A 19,245-nucleotide genomic window follows, 5' to 3' on the forward strand; every position below is an offset into this window, starting at 1 on the left:
TAAAATTCAGCAACTGAACTTAACCTTCGCTAATTGAACAAGATAACTGACAGACTTGCTTTTCAGACTGCCTCTGCTAAAACAGCCCTTTAGGACTGCAGCCAACCAGAATGACAATAGAGTTTTGCTAAGTTTCTATTTCCCGTAACAACTTAATTTTCAGTTTCCTGTTGAACTTCCTGGCAAGGACTGCCTCTAGCCTCCTAGACCACTGTCTCCAGCTGAAAAAATGGTTGAACAGTTTCATTCATTCACCAGGGGATTAGAAAAAGTCATAGAGAATATGTTTATCAATACCCACCAGCCATAGTGGCTATTTGTCTGTTTGTTGGACATGCCTCTGAATACCTGAGGAAGAATAGCAAGGGAGAAATACTTACAGCATTTATACTCCGCCATTCATCTAAGAAGCGTGGCTTACAATGGCTTACAAAAACTAGCTCCTTAATGTTCTGACTGTGGGCTTTCCCTTGCTTCCTGTAGGAAACAGGAAGTAGGACTAGACAGGCTTGTGGCGTGATCCAGGAGGACTCTCCTTATTAGTTATTAAGTTTCTACCCCACTCTTCCTTCCCAAAGAGCCCAGGGAGACAAACACCAACATATTAAAACAGTACAGTAGAACCTCGGTTATCAAGTGTCTGGGAAGCTGAACGATTTGGAACCCGAACATTTTTGAATGCACCTCAGAAGTTGAATGACTTCCAAGGTGTGTTTCTCCATTTTATCAATGGAGTTTGCTGACCGCCCATTGATCCTCAGTTTTCGAATGTTTCAGAAGTCGAACGGTCTTCTGGAACAGATCACATTCGAAAACCAAAATTCCACTGTACAATATAAATATATCTGAAACACTCAGGCCCCATCAGTGCTGTACAGTTAAACTACTATGGTACCATTTTATATAAGAATAAGAATAAGAATAAGAATAAGAATGTTATTTATACCCCACTCAACAGATTATTAAAAACACGTTAAAGCATTAAACATTAAAAACTTCCCTAAACAGGACTGCAAGTCAGATAGTTGTTTATTTCCTTGACATCTGATGGGAAGGTGTTCCACAGGGTGGGCACCACCACTGAGAAGGCCCTCTGCCTAGTTCCCTGTAACCTCACTTCTCGAAGGGAGAGAATCGCCAGAAGGCCCTCGGAGCTCGACTCTCCTTGGTAACAGCTATTACAGTGGTACCTCAGGTTAAAAACTTAATTCGTTCTGGAAGTCCGTTCTTAACCTGAAACTGTTCTTAACCTGAAGTACCACTTTAGCTAATGGGGCCTCCCACTGCCGCTGCACCGCCGCTGCCACGCGATTTCTGTTTTCATCCTGAAACAAAGTTCTTAACCTGAGGTACTATTTCTGGGTTAGCGGAGTCTGTAACCTGAAGCGTCTGTAACCCGAGGTACCAGTGTAGTAACAATGGGTAAATAGAACCTCCATGTTCAGAGGCATAATAATAATAATAATAATAATAATAATAATAATAATAATAATAATAATAATAATAATATTTATACCCCACCCATCTGGCTGGGTTTCCCCACTCTGGGTGGCTTACAGCACACAAACGCCAAAATGTAAAACATTAGACATTAAAAACTTCCTGATACAAGGCTGTCTTCAGATGTCTTCTAAAAGTCAGATAGTTGTTTATTTCCTTGACATTTGATGGGAGGGTGTTCCACAGGGCAGGTGCCACTACCGAGAAGACCCTGTGCATGGTTTAAACAGTCATTTTAAACAGTCATGGCTTCCTACCACAAGAGTCCTGGAAACTGTAGCTTGTTAAAGGGGATGAGAGTTTTTAGAAGATCCTTAGACTCCTCACAGTTGAAAGTCAGCTAGGGTCAGGAAGGATGAGACTAATTCCTTCAGCTTATTCTCCCCCCCGCCCTTTTTATATATAAAAAATGACCTTGCAGGCATGGCTTGCTGCAAAATGAGGGGACTTCTTTAGTCAGAAGGGCTACCTTACCATTACATTCCTCTTGCAGGCACTGCCCTGTCCTGGAAACCTTTTCTCATAATAAGGATGGGAGAGAAATTCATTTCAGTTCGCATTTTGAGACGAACCTCCCTAAGCTGCATTTTCCGACGCAATATGCAAACCATTGAAATTCACAGTTCTCCAAATTTTGCAGCGTGGTTCTCCAGTCAAGGAACATTTACAGAAATGTATATAGTAAAATATACACCTTTACTGTACGAAAGGTGTGTGTCTTAGGCACAATTCCATCCAATATGTGTATGTTTAGAAACAGTTGCATTAAAATGCTGATGAATGTTTATGAGAACTTAAAAAAACATCAAAAAAAAATCTGCACACTGATGTAGAATTGTGAAAACTGAACTTCAGGAAAAAATTAGAAACTGGGAGAAACCAAAATTTTCAGATTTTCCTGTCCCTATCTCATGTGCTCCACCTTAAAACCTCTTCAAGTCAGGGCAGCCCCTCACTTCCTTCTGGTGTTTGGAGTAATACAGCCCTAAACAAACCAAGAGTTATTTTCCATGGCAGAATTGGTTTCTCAGATTTCCCATCAAGTTTGCCCAGATATTTTAACCTTGTTTCCTTCTTTACCACACTTCACAGTAAATCACAACGTCTCTCCTCCACCTTAAAAGTCTCACACTGAAGCTGCCCTTTCTTCTCATATCTACTCCCTGCCCACTGATAGAGGGCACTTACTCACCTTTCCCTGGAGAGTATATATACACACACAACCAACCTAATGCCTCTCAGCTGGTCTCTCTGCATAAAGATATCAGATCAACAAAGAAGGGGGAAAACCAGGTAAGAGAGGAATTCTTTGCTATGGATATTAGTCAACTTTACAGCCAGGACTTGCTGATGCTTGGGAAGGGATGCTTGCCTAGGACCTGAACAGAAATGGGGAGATATTTAGGAGGGTCTGCATGAAGCTGTTCTATGACATTCCAGCACAACTTGGTGCATTCACCTAAGGGGACTCTTCCAGGGTGCGCAACCCGTTTCTGTGGTTTGCTGCTAGGAGCGTTGAGCTACACAGTCTTCTTACACAGACATCCTAGAACATGCCCGGCACCCACCTGGTAGTTCTGCAAGGCCAGAGGTGATCAGGAGTGGAAGGCAACTTGTCTTTGCAACATCCTCCCTCCTCCAGGCCATGATGGGCATAACGTGGAACCACGGGGCTGCCCCATTCACTCGCAATACCACTGGTTCGCTGTGTACAGTCACACTTTTCTTCAGTCCCTGTTAGCTTGTTTACTCCTGCTCCGGAAGGTGGGACTTGAACCAATGGCTTCAAGTTACAAGAAAGGAGATTCTGACTAAACATCAGAAGGAACTTTTAAGAGCTGTTCTACCATGGAATGGACTCCCTTGGAAGGTGGTGGACTTTCCTTCCTTGGAGGTTTTTTAAAGCAGAGGCTGGGTGGCCCTGTGTAATGCATACTTTAATTTAGATTCCTGCATTGTAGGGGGTTAGACTGGATGATGATTCAATGAACTGATCATCCTGATTGGTATTTTATTTACCATGGACACTGCCACCTTAGATTTCCACTAAAGGAAGGAAGGAAGGAAGGAAGGAAGGAAGGAAGGAAGGAAGGAAGGAAAGAAAGAAAGAAAGAAGCGGTGTGTGTGTGTTGTACTTCTGCAAACCTTACAGTTCCCATGAGCATTCTGATATTTGCCTGTTGTTTCTCAGTGGACTTGTTTTGGTCAACATAGCTTTCAGCCCCCACCAGCTGAGTTTGCTATTAGAGGAGGTCACCAAGCTTTTATTACGTGTAGGTAGACTAGCAAATCAGGGAAACTGTTGTGTGCAGCACACACACACAGCAGCCTATTGGCTACTTGATAGCCACCTCCAAAACTGAAAAATCAGTGGAATTTTGATATTGGTGGTTGAAATCAGTGCAGTTTTGAAAAGTTCAGTCTTCTATCTTGATTCAAAATGGCATCCAGTGGTATTCAAATATAGTTCAAAACTTGCCTCTTGATCTCAGGTACCGTTTTGTAAAATTGAGTTAAAGTCAATGCGATTTTGATAAGCTTCAGTCCACCCTCTCGATTCAAAATGGTCTCCAATTGCATCCAAATGAAAACTTGATTCCTGTTCTTGGGCACCATCATGAAAGAAAAATGTTTACAATATCTTAAAAGGTGTCCAAAGAGGTGCCAAGAGGTGCACAGTGAACAGGGAAACAACTTCCCCTAAAAAAATGTTTCTTTCAAGTCTAATTTCAGTGAGGAAGGGGAGGTGAATCTGTGGGAACCAGGAAAGGTCTCCAATCTGAATAGCTTTAAAAGGTGAGGGGTAGATAAACCAATGGTGGATGACTATCAGTGGCTACTAGTCATGATGGCTACATTATCACCAGTATCTGAGGTAGCATGCCTCTCAATTCCAGCATTTGGTGATTCTGAGCAGGAGAAACAACAACAACAACCACAACTTACTATTTATACCCTGCCCATCTGGCTGGGTTTCCCCAGCCACTCTGGGTGGCTCCCAACAGAATATTAAAAACATCAGTCATTAAAAACTTCCCTAAACAGAGCTGACTTCAGATGTCTTCTAAAAGTCAGATAGTTGTTTATTTCCTTGACTTCTGATGGGAGGGCATTCCACAGGGCGGGTGCCATCACCAAGAAGGCCCTCTGTCTGGTTCCTTGTAACCTCACCTCTCACAGTGAGGGAACCACCAGAAGGCCCTCAGAGCTGGACCTCAGTGTCCAGGATGAACGATGGGGGTGGAGATGCTCTTTCAGGTATACTGGGCCGAGACCGTGCTGTTGCAGTCATGTTCTGTTTATCTGGGATTCCCACAGGTACCTTGCCAGCCACTGTGAGGACAAAATGTTGGACTAGATGGGCTTTTGGTCTATCAGGGGTCTATACATTTTCTGAATGACATCCCTTCATCAAGACACTATCCCGTTCCTCCAGTTCTTCTAACACTTCCTCATAGGACTTGGGGTTGTAACTGGTGTTACTTCTTTTTCAAGCGTGCCCATTGAAATCTATGGACATGGCTTTGTTCCATTACTTTCAATGGGTATACTCTGAGTACAACTTAGTTGGATGCAACCCTTGGTTTCCAGACCTCTCAACCACCCTGGTCACGCTCTTTTAGACACAGTTTATTTTGGTAGTCCTCCTTAGAATGTGAACCACTGTTAAAGACCCAACACACTTATGTATAAATGCATGTGGATGAATACCAAGGTACCATGCAGTGCGCACTCCACTTTCTCATGCTCTGCAGTTGCCCATGTACTGCTGATAACACTATTGATAGCTGTATGTTTGCCTAATGTATCTAAAAAGAACAAACACCTTCCTTGTTTTAAATGACATCAGGGTAACCTACGGCACAGTAAATGATGTTAGCAGCTCACAGCAGTGGGTGGAGAACTCTCACTGGTCGGTCATGGGTTTTGGCAATGACATCACTGAGAGTGTTAGAGCACTGAGGTGGGCTCAGTTGTCAAGGGGAACAAGGCAAAATATATTTTGGGGGGCCCCGTCCTCTGTTGGGGAGTAGTGCTGCAAGGCAGCAGCCGTGCTCCAGTTGCAGGTGAAGGGAATCTTCGGCTCTCCAGATGCTGCTGAACTACAACTCCCATCAGCTTCAGGAAGGTTGGCCAATGGTCAGGGCTGACTGGCGTTCAGCAACATCTGGAGGCCAAAAGTTCCCCATACCTGATAGAATAGAATAGAATCATAGAGTTGGAAGAGACCACAAGGGCCATCGAGTCCAACCCCCTGCCAAGCAGGAAACACCATCAGAGCACTCCTGACATATGGTTGTCAAGCCTCTGCTTAAAGACCTCCAAAGAAGGAGACTCCACCACACTCCTTGGCAGCAAATTCCACTGTCGAACAGCTCTTACTGTCAGGAAGTTCTTCCTAATGTTTAGGTGGAATCTTCTTTCTTGTAGTTTGGAACCATTGCTCCGTGTCCGCTTCTCTGGAGCAGCAGAAAACAACCTTTCCCCCTCCTCTATGTGACATCCTTTTATATATTTGAACATGGCTATCATATCACCCCTTAACCTCCTCTTCTCCAGGCTAAACATGCCCAGCTCCCTTAGCCGTTCCTCATAAGGCATCGTTTCCAGGCCTTTGACCATTTTGGTTGCCCTCCTCTGGACACGTTCCAGTTTGTCAGTGCCCTTCTTGAACTGTGGTGCCCAGAACTGGACACAGTACTCCAGGTGAGGTCTGACCAGAGCAGAATATAGTGGCACTATTACTTCCCTTGATGTAATACAACCTCACCTGATGCAATACAACCTTTTGTTGAAGACTCCACTTAGCTTTTAAAATACAGTGCAGCTCACAAACACAAGGACTGTGAAACCCAAGGTTGGCAGTAGGTGTTTGTTTGACAAATCTTGGGAGGATTCATTGGTGCTGCACAAAACAGCGTTGTGGGCTTGACATCAAGCCCAAGTCTTATGAGGAGGTTGAAGGTAGAACTTTCTGACAGTAAAAGCTGTTCACGAGTGGAATGGACTCCCTTGGAAGGTTGTGGACTCTCCTTCCTTGGAAGTTTTAAGCAGAGGTTGGATGGCCATCTGCAATGGCTGCTTTAGTTGAGATTCCTTAATTGCAGGGAATTGGACTAGATGACTCTTGGGGTTCCTTCCAACTCTACAGTTCTATGATTCAACATTTGTCCTCAGAGGGGTGCAAATCCCTTTATTTGGACACCCTCCTCTTTCTTATCAAAGTTTTCTTATCCATGACCCACCCTGAAATGCAGCAACCTGGTTTCCCTGAAAGCGAGTTCCATATCAGCTTATGAGCACGGTAGACACGCCAGTCCTGATAAAGAATAAAATGCCAACATCACAGTACCATTCACTGCCTCTCTCCAGTCTCTGCTTCTCTTATAAGAACATAAGAAGTGTCTGCTGCATCAGGCCAATGGCCCATCAAGCCCACCATCTAATTCTCACAGAGCTACACAGGTGCCAATGAGAAGCCTGCAAGCAGGACAATAGCACTCTCCCCTCCTGTGGCTTCCAGAACCTGGTATCCAGAAGCATTACTGTCTTAGACCATGGAGGCAGAGCATGCTCCATGAATTTGTCTAATCCTCTTTGAAGGCCACCCAAGTTGGTAGCTATCATTACCTCCCAGGGAAGTAAATCCCATAGAATGTGCTTTCACCTGTCCCGAATCTTCCAACATTCCATTGGATGTCTATGAATTCTAGTGTTATAAGAGAGGGATAAAAAGTTTCCTCTATCCACTCTCTCCATGCTATCTATCTCCATCTTCTTTGCTACCCCTCAATTCAGATGACCATCATGCCCAGCTATGGCAGCTTTGAATGTCTTCCTTTTCCCTTGGCCTGCTTGCCATCCATTCTTGCCATCTCCGTTACATGGTTTTCAGCCGAAATGTTCTCCCCTCTCCTAGAGAGATGTGTTTGCTATGAGGGTGTGACCCTCCCCTTGCTCTCAGGTGCTGTGTGTCCACACAAGGCACATTCTCCTTGCATACGCACTCCTCGCAGCACACGCCCTGGGGTCCTGCCCCAAATTGTTTAGCAAAGAGGGCAGGACAGTCATTTGTCTACTGGCCTTGCCCAGATATTCCCTTGGGTGGGAGCAAATGGGATTGCTATCTGAAATATTGTCACACAAACCACAGGGAGCAGTTAACTATTAGTGACGGAAATTCACCTGCATTTTAGGGTGACTTTCTTCTAATATGCACAAATTTCACTGCAATTTTGTCCGATGCACCTATTTGTGCTAATGCATTTTCGTTCGTTATTTTCACTAATAGATACATTTTAATGCACACTTTGCCATAGTACCCTATCAGTGTCTAGGCTAAGGTCCAAGCTATCTCAAACACTCTGTTCTGTCATATGAACCTGCCTGGGTTTTGAGGTTTCCAGGGGAGGCCCTTTTCTCAGTCCTGCTACTCTCACAGCAGTCTTGGTGGGGACACAGAAGAGGGCCTTCTTGATGGCTGCTCCCAGACTTTGGAACTCCCTCCCTAGAGGAGTGAGACTCACTCCCTCCTTATTGTCCTTCTGCTGGCAGGTGAAGACCTTCTTGTTCCAACAGGCCTTTGGGAATTTACTGCTTTTAATGACAGAGCTGGTGCTCTGCTGTTTTTATTGTAATTATTTGTATTGTTTTAATAGATTATGTATAGAGAGAAAGTGAGTGAGAGAGAATTAATTCTATCAATGCTTAATTTTTTAATGTTTTTAGCAATTCCTATTTTTATCTATAAGCCACCTTGAGTTCCTGTTAGGGAAAAATGTGGGGTATGAACATAGCTGTCAACTTTTCCCTTTTCTTGTGAGGAATCCTATTCAGAATAAGGGAATTTCCCTTTAAAAAAGGGAAATGTTGACAGCTATGGGTATGAATAAATATGTAATATTAGTAATAACATCTGGAGGTCACACCTGCAGTAAAGCTTTAATATGGAGAGACCGGGGGGGGGGGGGTGAAAAACAATACATTTTTGCAAATTTATTTACCCTAAATAGGGATGGGGACCCTGTAGGCCTTCAAATGCTGTTAGACTCCAAATACCACCAGCTCCAGCTGGCATGGCCCAAAGTCAGGGATGATGGGAGTTGTTGTCCTGCCTGGGAGGCCAGGGTTCAAATGGTCATGAAGCTGATTGGATAACTTTGAGTCAGCCACTGTCTTTCAACCTTTCCTACCTCAAAGAGTTGTGAGGATGAAACATGAAGAGGGAGAACAATCTGTGTCACTTTGAGCTTCCTTGGAGGAAAGGTGGGATAGAAATGTAACAATAAAATTAAACAAATATCTGGAGGGCCAGAGCTGTCCTCCATCCCTGCTGTATATTATCATGGATTATTTTGGAGGCAGGTCAAGATTGGAAAGAAAAAAGAAAATACAAAAACAAGACCATTGGAACTCACAACCACATGACACACTATAGTGCCATTTTGCCCAGCTGTAACCACCATATCATTTACCTTCATGTTGATTCTTGTTTGCTTTTTTAATAATAATAATAATAATAATAATAATAATAATAATAATAATATCTCCCATCATTTTGGTATTGCAGTTGCAGAAACCTTCTCTGTGGGATATTTTTCTTCCATTGACACCAGACCACTTCAGTTCCCAGAATCATGAAGTTGTTTCTTCTCTATCTTTTTGCTGCCTTGATAGCTGCAGGTGAGTTGAGTCATATTACTGAAACCTGGTGGGATGAAACTCATGACTGAAGGTAGCAACTGAGATGTATAACTTGTTCAAAATGCATAGATCAAACAGGAAGGAAGGAGGAGTAGCATTATATGTAAAGCTGTGAAGAAATCCATGACCTGGAGCATGGAAAGCTGATAGAGAGTATAGGAGTAAAAATTGTAGCAGAGAGAAATAGTGACCTTACTGTGAAGGGTCTGCTATAGACTGCCAAGCCAGACATGGACGATGTCTTCCTAGAGCAGATTACCAAACATTCACAAAGGAGAGATATAGTGTTGCGAAAGTACCTGGATACCTATTCAAGGTGCGCTCAAAGACCACAGACGCAGCAGTTGGAGAAATAGAAAGTAAAAATTTTTGCTGACAGCGACAGGTCCAGTGGAGTTCTCTCCCAAATACTGGACGCTGATCAGCAGTTCCATGGGGTTATATACCTTTTTCAGAGATTACATATTAATGCACTGCAGCAAAATTAAACCAATGAACATGAACATCACCCTTCCTAAATCCTCCTATGTCCTTATAAAGATTACTTCTTCTTTCCATATATTTGCTCATTATATTGGCAATTACTCATATACTATTATCAACAAGCAAGGCTAAAAATCCCCTCTTTGGCAGGCAAAGCAACCCCCCCTTCCTTATCAGACATCCTGTGTCCTATATGGAAAGCACCCAACTCAGACAGCCTGTGTTCCAGAACATGTGGTGATAGTGCCTTGCCTTGTGACTATGATGGATGCCTTCCCCTTTCCCCTATATTCTGCAAGCACAGCAAAAATATATGTTTCTGCTAATCCAGCAATAAAGCAGAGAGAGTGAGAGAGACAGAGCATTTGATTCTCAGAATTAGGCACTTTTAGCATTAGGCACTACAATGTAAAATGAGGTACAGCAAAGGTGAGGTACTGCAGTATACTTTCTTCAGGTGGCCTTGCCACAATAGTAGTCATGGGAGGAGACAGCCTGGAGATAGAGGCTCAAAAGGCTTCAGTCTGCAACCAGCCTTTGTCAGAAGAAGCTGCTCATTGGGATCTGTCCATGGTCCTGAAACTGCACTCTCTGTGGAGTCTGTCATTGGACCAGAACACAACAGTAGAGTCCTGTTGCAGCCAATAGACAATGGCCACACATCTAAACTGCTATGATAAAACTTTAAACAGCCACGGCTTCGCCCCAAGAATCTTGGGAGCTGTAGTTTGGTAAGGGTGCAGAGTGTTGTTAGGAGAGGCCCCCATTCCCCTCCCAGAGTGGTTTAATCCAGCATAGCTGTGTGAGGGCAACAGGAGCCTCCTAACAACTTTCAGTACCCTTTGCAAACTGCAGAATTCTTCAAGGGGAAATCGTATCACAACACTATAAATGCATGGAGTTAATGAGGCCTAAGTTGTGCTGTTGTGATTGGGTGTGGCGACTGCAGCAGTGTCTCTGGCACATAATCCTGAATTCCTCAGAGGAAGGTTGGGATTAGAAAATAAAGCAGAAACAAAAGAAATAAGAACCAGTGTTGCTCACCATCGTGGTAGTTGCTATTGTTTACTGTTTTCAATGTTAGTATTTTCCCCCAGCAAACTCCCTGGAATGTGACTGTAGTCTTGGTGAAAAAGAGTGTCCAAGCAACATTTGTAATGTTGATGATGCTGGAGGATCCTGCATTTCAGCAGCATGGAATTATACAAAGGGTAGGTAGACGTGTCCCTGGGGACATTTCCAGAAAACACTAACAGAAGCCTTTCTAGAAACCTAATTAAAAGGTGTGGGGTGGGGGCGGGGGGCGGGGAGGAGGAATGCAGCCATGATCATTATGAATCTGAAGAACACATCAAATGCCAATTGCACTGTCTGAATAGTGCAAACCCACCTGCATATTACAGATGGAATCAGTTACACTATCAAGAACTTGGTTGTACTTACAAGAAAGATCACTGCTGACCACAAGTGTGAATACACCAGTGCTTGATTATGTGCATTTTAATGAAGGGGTGGGTAAATCTCAGGTCTAGAGGCCAAGGGCAGCCCTCTTTCTCTGGCCCTCCAGTCTCTGCCCAGGCCCCACTCATCCTGCCCAGGCAACACCCCTCACTGGTCCTCCTCCATGCCCTCTTCAGTTTGGAAGTACCCTTGAACTTGTTTGCCTGGAGGTAGAACAATGTGTGTAGAACCCACCGACTTTTGCATGGCTGGAATCTAGCCTAGGTCACATAGATATGAGTCATGTCTGCAGCTCCACCCACTTTTACCCCTGGCCCCTCCCACCCCTAGCACTTGTCAATGATAGACTGCGACCCTCAGGCTGAAAAGGTTTTTCCTCCCCTGCTTTAATGGATGGGTGATATTGTTTTGGTCATTGGTTTTAACACGTTATTTGTTATCTCCCTAATTCCCTTCTATTTCCTTCCCCTTTTTTTGAAACACAAGATTCCCAAGAAATCCCTGTTACCTTCAAAGGCTGTGAAACCAACAAGACCAGTTTCGATGCATGCAAAGGGGGGGACATTGTCTTCACAGCTGGGAAAAATTTTACCTGGAACTCTGCATGCTGCAATACGAAAAACTGCAATAGTGGCCCACCTGCAGGTATGTGGGGTCCAGAACTGATTAAGGCTGAGTAGGAGTCTCAGAAATGAGTATATCAAATTTATTTTCATATCCCATAGGAGGCAACTCCCAGGGGCCAAAGTCCCTTTGGACTCCTCAATAAAATATTTGAGGAGGCCAGGGTCCCCCAAAGTTAATGAGCATTGTCATTCAAATGGTCTTGTGATTAATTATTTGTGGTAAGGCTTACCTGCCCCCCCCTAATATTTTATTCAATTGGCACCCCTGTATCCAGCTAACTCCTACTCGCTGTAGACCTGTTGAAATTAACAACCAAGTCTAACTTAATCCCATTGACTTCCATGAGGCTACTCTGAATATGACTTATAACAAACCAGAGCTTGTAAAGACCCCCCCCCCCGGTTTGGGGAGGGGATTTTCAATAGGAAAATTCCATAGGATGGAAGTTTGACCCCTGCATCCAAATCGTTATCTCATTTGTTCTTTCTAACAGCTAGTTTTGGTTAAATGAAAATAAACTTGGGCATAAATCAAATTGAACTCAGCAAGGATTATACTGAAGAGACAGTATTTTGCTGTTAAAGAAGTTTTAGGCTATGGTTGCAGCAGGCAAAATAAGGATGCAAGTTTCTATAAAGCCAGAAGAGGGAGCATGTTGCAAATACATTGTGTCTCAGACATCAATAAAATTGCATGTTGAAACACAAGAGGCCTCACCTGGATTGGCAGCATATAGCAAATTAGCCTCTCTGGAAAAAATAAAAATCACTCAGAACATCTGTGTGGCAAAAAGGGAAGAAAGCTTCATGTACAGCTGATTGGTGCAGTGTCATTGTTTATAGGAACAATAACAGAACAAATAAAAATTGTTTATAGGAGTGAGAATAATGGAAGAGTTATTTAGAATTACAGATTGTCAAATTTTGGTTGTGCCTTATTTTTTGGTCACTTTGAAATCTTACTCCCTCCTCCTTTGAGATTCCTGAAAGGTGGGGGAAGTTATTACACAACACTGTGTAGGGAATGATTTGTATGGGATGCACAATCTCTGCTGTTCTATGTGTCACAGTGTTGCATCTTTGCTGCTTTTGGGACAAATTTAGAAAATAGAATTAATTCTAACAATAATAAACAATAGTAATGATAATGATATACTGCAGACACACTTTTTTTATGCAGGCATCCCCTTGACTTTAGCCTTCTGTTTTGAATGTTATGTTATCTTAAAGGGATTGCGTTTTTTATCACGTATATTAATGATGCAGGTATATTTCTTTAATGTCATTAATGGGATTGCCAAATTGTATATTTTGATTGAGGATGTTAACATTTTAATGCTTTGCATGACGGGCTTCCATTCTCCGTGCACTATTATGGCATTAAGCAGCATGTAAATTGATAAATTGCCGCAAGAAGAAGAACAGAAAAGGAAGCAAGGTGGAGTAGGACTGAATCAAAACTGCTATTTGGGAGAGAAAGTCCATCTGGCCACCAACTTTTCTCCTCTAGAGTGCACGGATAATGATTCTGTAGTGTGATGGACCTAGGAGGCTGGCTTAAGCTGTAGGGTTCATCTAGCTCAGTGTTGTCTACTGGGGTGGTAGGCATCAACTCCTAGCGCCCAGCTCTTTTGAGCCCTCCAAATTATTATTTTTGGGGGAGGAGGGCAGCCTCCCAATTAGGGGGGAGGAGGCCAAGTATGGAGCTGTGTAAATTCAGTGGTCGGCTCCTCCTGCTGCTGTGCAGGGGAAGGAGTGGGAAAGCAGCCCCCGTCCGGTGGTGGTGGCAGGAGGAGGAAGACGAGGCTGATTGTGGAGCCAAGCATGGCACAGCTTCAGTGGCTGCTCCCCCTCCTGCCACTGCCACGTAAAGGAAAGACGTGCAGCTCCCAACCTGTGGCATCAGCAAGAGACGGAGGAGACTGGGTGCGAGAGAGGAGGAGATGTGGGCCTTCTCGGTAGTGGCACCTGCCCTGTGAAACGCTCTCCCATTAGATGTCAAGGAAATAAACAACTTTTAGAAGACATCTGAAGGCTCTTTAGGGAAATTTTTAATGTTTGAAGTCGTATTCTGTTTTTACTGGAAGCTGCCCAGAGTGGCTCGGAAGATCCAGCCAAATGGGTGGGGTATAAATAAATTATTATTATTATTATTATTATTATTATTATTATTATTATTATTATTATTGCTGCACCGCTGCCACATTTGGCTCCTGCTGCTGCTGCTGTCACCCTGTCTCCTCCTGACATCCTGATGTCATGCGGTGTCCCAACACTGTGCGTGCATCATCCCCCCCCCGCCAATCTTCTCTGCAAGTTGGCACCTCTGGGTAGGGCTTTGGCTGGCAGAAGCTCCTCAAGGTTTCAGAGTAGGGACACCTCCAGCTCTGCTTGGAGAGGTCGGGACCTTCTGCATACAAAACTGGCACTCTACCATTCAGTTTGTCCACAAAACAGTGGAGGGTCCTGTGGCACCATAATATAGGAACATAGAACATAGGAAGATGCATTTTACTGACTCAGATTACTGGTCCATCATGATCTTGCTCAGTATTGTCTATACTGACCGGCAATGGCTCCCCAGGATTTCAGACAAGGCTGTCTCCCTGGCCCATCTTGAGGTGCTAGAGATCAAATGCAGCACAGATGTTCTACCACTGAGCTCTGGCTCTTAGTAGCATCGGGCAGGACTGGCTCAAAGCAATTTACTGCCTGCCCTGAGGGACAATATTGTCCCCCACCCCCCTCATTCAAAATAGGCACACAAGAAGAGCCTGTTGGATCAGGCCAATGCCCTAGCTAGTCTAGCATCCTATTCTCACAGTAGCCAACCAGATGCATGTGAAAAGCCAACAAGCAGGACCGAAGTGCCACACTTGTGATTCGCAGCACCAGTGGAGATAGAATGATCTCACTTCAGCCCTGCAGACCAGGTAGCATCCTCCACTGCAACTGAGGGCAGCACCCTAGCTGAGGGAGCACAGGGCAGGTGAAATGGTACACACAGTTCTGTTGTTCAGCATCTCCTGGCCGCTCACTGCAGCTCCTGCCTGAGGCAACTGTCTCACTCTGTCTCATGGGAAGGCTGCCCACCAGTAGGGGAACCATATGCATTGGTTAAAATAGTTCTTGTTTATTAAAAGGACCAACCACAACCCAAGGAAGTGGAAGGCCTGGACCGTTCAGAAAATATTTGATGCTCACCCCACACCAAATTGAGAAATTCCATGCCTTTTCCAGCTTCCCCAACTACAAAAGGGGAGGGTTGGTGTTGTTGTGGTTTTTGTTTTTGCAGAGTGTTTTCCCCTCCAGTTCAGCAGTATGTTTCATCACTCATTTCATCACTGTTGCAGTAAACACCAACGTCACCAGGAAGGTGTGCCCCACATGCTTCATTTTCAGCTCTAAGCCCTGCCATGGTAACAAGATAAAATGTACTGGATCCCAAGACTACTGCCTTACCATTTCTGGGACTTACCAAGGTAAATGAGAACGCGGTACGCTGAATGAGGTTTATTCATCTTCTTTCCATATTAATCCCAAGGAGTTTAGCTTCTCCCCTATTCTCTTGGCAGTTCTATGGTGGGTGAGGCTGGAAGAAAATAACTGACCCAAGTCCAGTTCTTTCAACCCAGACCTTAAGCAGGTCCTCATAAGTACTGCACCAAACTGATTCTACAATGGAGGAGTTTAGGCTTATCCACAGGTGAACTCTGTGCTAAACCCCAACCCTTGTTCTACATCAAAACAAGCCCTCCTGGTTAGGGATGGACAAGCCCATGAATTGCAGTTTCTCTCAGTTTTCAATTTTACCCTTCTTAAGTTCAGTCATATTCTGCATCAGTTTGTGATTGGAAAAAATAATACTCATTGAAATGGATGTGAGAAACTTAGACCCAGTAGTTTCAGTGAGCTCATTCTGAGTGGAACTTGGCTGGAGACAACCCTTTGCTCCTAGAGCGGGTAGAAGCAAAGGAGACCCAATTGCTCAAATGCTACCACCCATCATTTTAGCTTCCCAGACGTAGCCCTTAAATGGAGCAAAAATACAGAAAGAAATGTCAGTTTAAAACACTTGCAGCTTTCCATCTAGAGACAGTCCCTAAAGCTAAAGACTTAGAATTTGCTGTTAGAATTTGCTGTTTCCTCAGCCCAATGTGTCTTTCTTTTGTATCCTGAGACCCACCATGATCTCCTCAAGTTTCATTTGGTTCCCAAACATATCCTTCAAGTCCCTTGGTTCCAAATCCACAAAACTACTTGGGTCTGAGTCCTAACTGCAGACTTTGCCCATGCACAATTTGACCACCTATTCCTTCCCTGTACAGGCTGGGTTTAAACAAGTTAACCCCACCATTCCCCAATTAAGCTACATGCAAGAATTTTATTTTCCACAGCTGTCAATTTCCCTCACAGCAGGGATGATACTATTTATTTCCTGCATTGTCCTTTTGCAGATTCTACCGTTGCATCTCAGGAATTCTTTGGGCAAGGCTGTGCTACTCAATCAGCAAAATTCCTTGTCAAGGGCACCAACATGACCTTTGGAGAGGTGAAAATCTCAATCGCCACCAGCCACATAGAGAAAGCGACTGATGGAGCCAGCTTGGTACATGGGAGCATTGCTTTCACCGTTCTCCTGCCCTATCTCCTGGGGCTCCTGCTGGACAAATTCCTTTACTGATTTCATTTGGTTCAAGGTGTCTTCCTCAGCAAAGCTGGGAAAAGCATCTCCAATGCACCGTTCCCAGAAGTTCTGGCTCCAGCATCTGTTAATGTCTGTTTGCAGGCTTGCATGTGATTTCAAAGAGCAAATTAGTTAAATAAAGGGGGATACTAATGCATCCGTCTTTGTGTGTATGTTTGTGTATGTGTGGTGTGCATGCACCCCTGTGTGCATAAGAATGTGTAAGTTGGGAATCTATTTGCCTGAGGGATGATGAATGTGTCATTGGCCCTCCAGATGCTGTTGGACGTCCATCAGACCCAGCCAGAATAGTCAATGATCATGAACTGTGTCTAACCACATCTGGAGAGCTGTAGGCACCCCATCCCTGCATTACAGAAACATTATGCCTCTCTACTCAGAAGGGAGTCTCATTGGGTTGCTTGGGATTTGCTCCCAGGTAAGAGTGCACAGGATTGCCGAGTTAGCTGTTTAAGTAAATACATTTTAACTGATCAACTCAAAGTTGCATAGATTTTAATGTACAGTGGTACCTTGAGTTAAGAACTTAATTTGTTCTGGAGGTCTGTACTTAACCTGAAACTGTTCTTAAGCTGAAGTACCACTTTAGCTAATGGGGCCTCCTGCTGCCACCGTGCCACCGCCCCACGAGAAAGAACATCTGCAGTGGCTGGCTCAGCAGTCGGCAAGCCGACTTGCTTCAGATCTCCAAAGTGCAAGTTGTAGCCTTTTCCAACTGGGTGCATCACAGACATTTCTCCAGATAGACTCCCCAATTTTGGACCAGCTTAAAACATACAGTGGCACCTCGGGTTAAGAACTTAATTCGTTCCGGAGGTCCGTTCTTAACCTGAAACTGTTCTTAACCTGAAGCACCACTTTAGCTAATGGGGCCTCCTGCTGCTGCCATGCCACCGCTCCACCATTTCTGTTCTCATCCTGAAGCAAAGTTCTTAACCCGAGGTACTATTTCTGGGTTAGCGGAGTCTGTAACCCGAAGCATCTGTAACTTGAAGCATCTGTAACCTGAGGTACCACTGTAGCTAGAACAACAGTTTCAAAAGGTGGAGCATATTTTAGTTGTTTTTTTAGATGGCATGCTTCAGGAGTCACCAGCTTGAAGCACTTGGGCTCACAGGCCTTCCCTGGCTCCCAGAGTTCCCTCCCACTTCTGAAATTTTGCTTGATTATTATTTTTTTGCTGTTGTAGCAAATGTTGCAGGGTATGTGAGGTGCCCACAGCACTTTCTCCAATTTGCAGATGTGCCCATTGACCCCCCAAATGATGGTGATGTTTAACGTGCATGTGCATGTGCATGCGCGCGCGCGCACACACACACACACACACACACAAACATACACCAGTTGCAGCAGGTGCCAACTTAGAAGAGGCATCCCTCCTAAATGAAGCAAAGGGAGGAGGCTTCTTTTAAGATGCTGGCTGCCAGCTGCAGTTTTTATAATTACTTCTATCAAAAATAATTCTTTTAAATAAATGAATGAATGCATCCCTAGATTAACTGGGCAGGCTTTTTTAAAAAAGGCAACTGAAAAGGTATTTTAATCAGTTAATGTAATGAATTGGTCAATGAAATGAAATGTATTGTGATTTCTTCTGAACTCTGTGGCAGAAAACACGCTTTGCAGATGGAAGGTTTCATGCTCAACCTGCAGCTAACAGACCCTACCAGTGGGAAGGTAAACAGCGTTTCTGTGCACTCTGGCTTCCCTCACAGTGTTCTGTTGTGCCAGAAGCGGTCTTGTCATTCTGGCCACAGGACCCAGAAAGCTGTCTGTGGACAAATGTGGGCTCCCTTGGCCGGAAAGCCAGATGAGCACCGCAGCCCCATAGTCACCTTTGACTGGACTTAATCGTCCAGGGGTCCTTTACCAGGACCAGGAATGAATCTCTGCTTTAAGACCTCAGAGAGGACCTGTCAATCAAAAAAGCACATGGAGAGAAGGACTAATGATCTGACTTGACATATATGACAGTTTTGCATGTGTGCTTTTTAGAATTAAATAAATCTCACTTTTTAAAAACTACTTAGAATCATAGAATCATAGTGTTGGGAGGGACCCTAAGGGTTCATTTACCCCAACCCCTGCCGTGCAAACAATAATCATGGTTGTGCAATCTTATGGACGCTTGCTTTTTAAGGAAAGTCCTGTTGAAACAGAGACAGCATAGGAACAGTGACAGAAAATACAGACTTTGCTTGCTAATATGGGGAAAACAGAGTATATAAATAAGATGGGTTCTGAAGGCTATGGCTCACATGGAGGTGGAGGAGAAAGCCAAATTAGCTTTGTGAAAATTCAGGGAGGCATAGCCAGGGGCAAGCACTGGCAGTTTGAACATGTGCTCTTCCCATCAATGTGGTGAAATCGGGTAGCAGTGAAACAGAGAGGGGCAGAGTTCCAGAACAATATTTCCTCAACTGCCAAGAATGAGCACAAAGTCCTAGTAAATAATTCCACCCACCTACTCCACTGTGTATCCCTGGCACTTGCAGTTCTACAATGCGAGCACTGATGTGGCCCATGTCGGTAATATCACCAGCTGAGCAGTACTTCTGTACTTCAATCAGGCATGTTACTAGGGTTGTGCATCAGATTTTGCCAAGGCCTGGGCCAAATCAAGCATATTCAGAGGGCCTTGAATTAGGCGTGGACCGCTATAAGTCAGGGTGGATGGCCCAGAGCAATCTGTGGCTGTCTGGGAGTGGGGCTTCAGGTAGGAAGGCAGACCCTCCAAGTGTTCCTATTTCCCAGAGACCACCC

General features: G+C 44.3%; 1 protein-coding gene and 1 long non-coding RNA gene across 2 annotated transcripts in view; both read left to right on the top strand.

The window, feature by feature from the left end:
• Window positions 1–19,245, top strand: part of LOC309346252 — a 195,887-nt gene that overhangs the window by 41,907 nt on the left and 134,735 nt on the right. The window lies entirely within an intron of this gene.
• Window positions 2,659–16,618, top strand: LOC309346046 (phospholipase A2 inhibitor and Ly6/PLAUR domain-containing protein-like). The gene is made up of 6 exons (XM_081869699.1): window positions 2,659–2,793; window positions 9,071–9,183; window positions 10,785–10,898; window positions 11,635–11,793; window positions 15,128–15,256; window positions 16,232–16,618. Exons 2-6 carry the CDS (start codon window positions 9,138–9,140, stop codon window positions 16,456–16,458), a joined length of 675 nt encoding a protein of 224 aa, XP_081725825.1. The 5' UTR covers window positions 2,659–2,793; window positions 9,071–9,137; the 3' UTR covers window positions 16,459–16,618.

This window comes from Podarcis erhardii (genome assembly GCF_964252035.2).
Source record: "Podarcis erhardii genome assembly, chromosome: 7".
Classification (NCBI taxonomy): domain Eukaryota; kingdom Metazoa; phylum Chordata; class Lepidosauria; order Squamata; family Lacertidae; genus Podarcis; species Podarcis erhardii.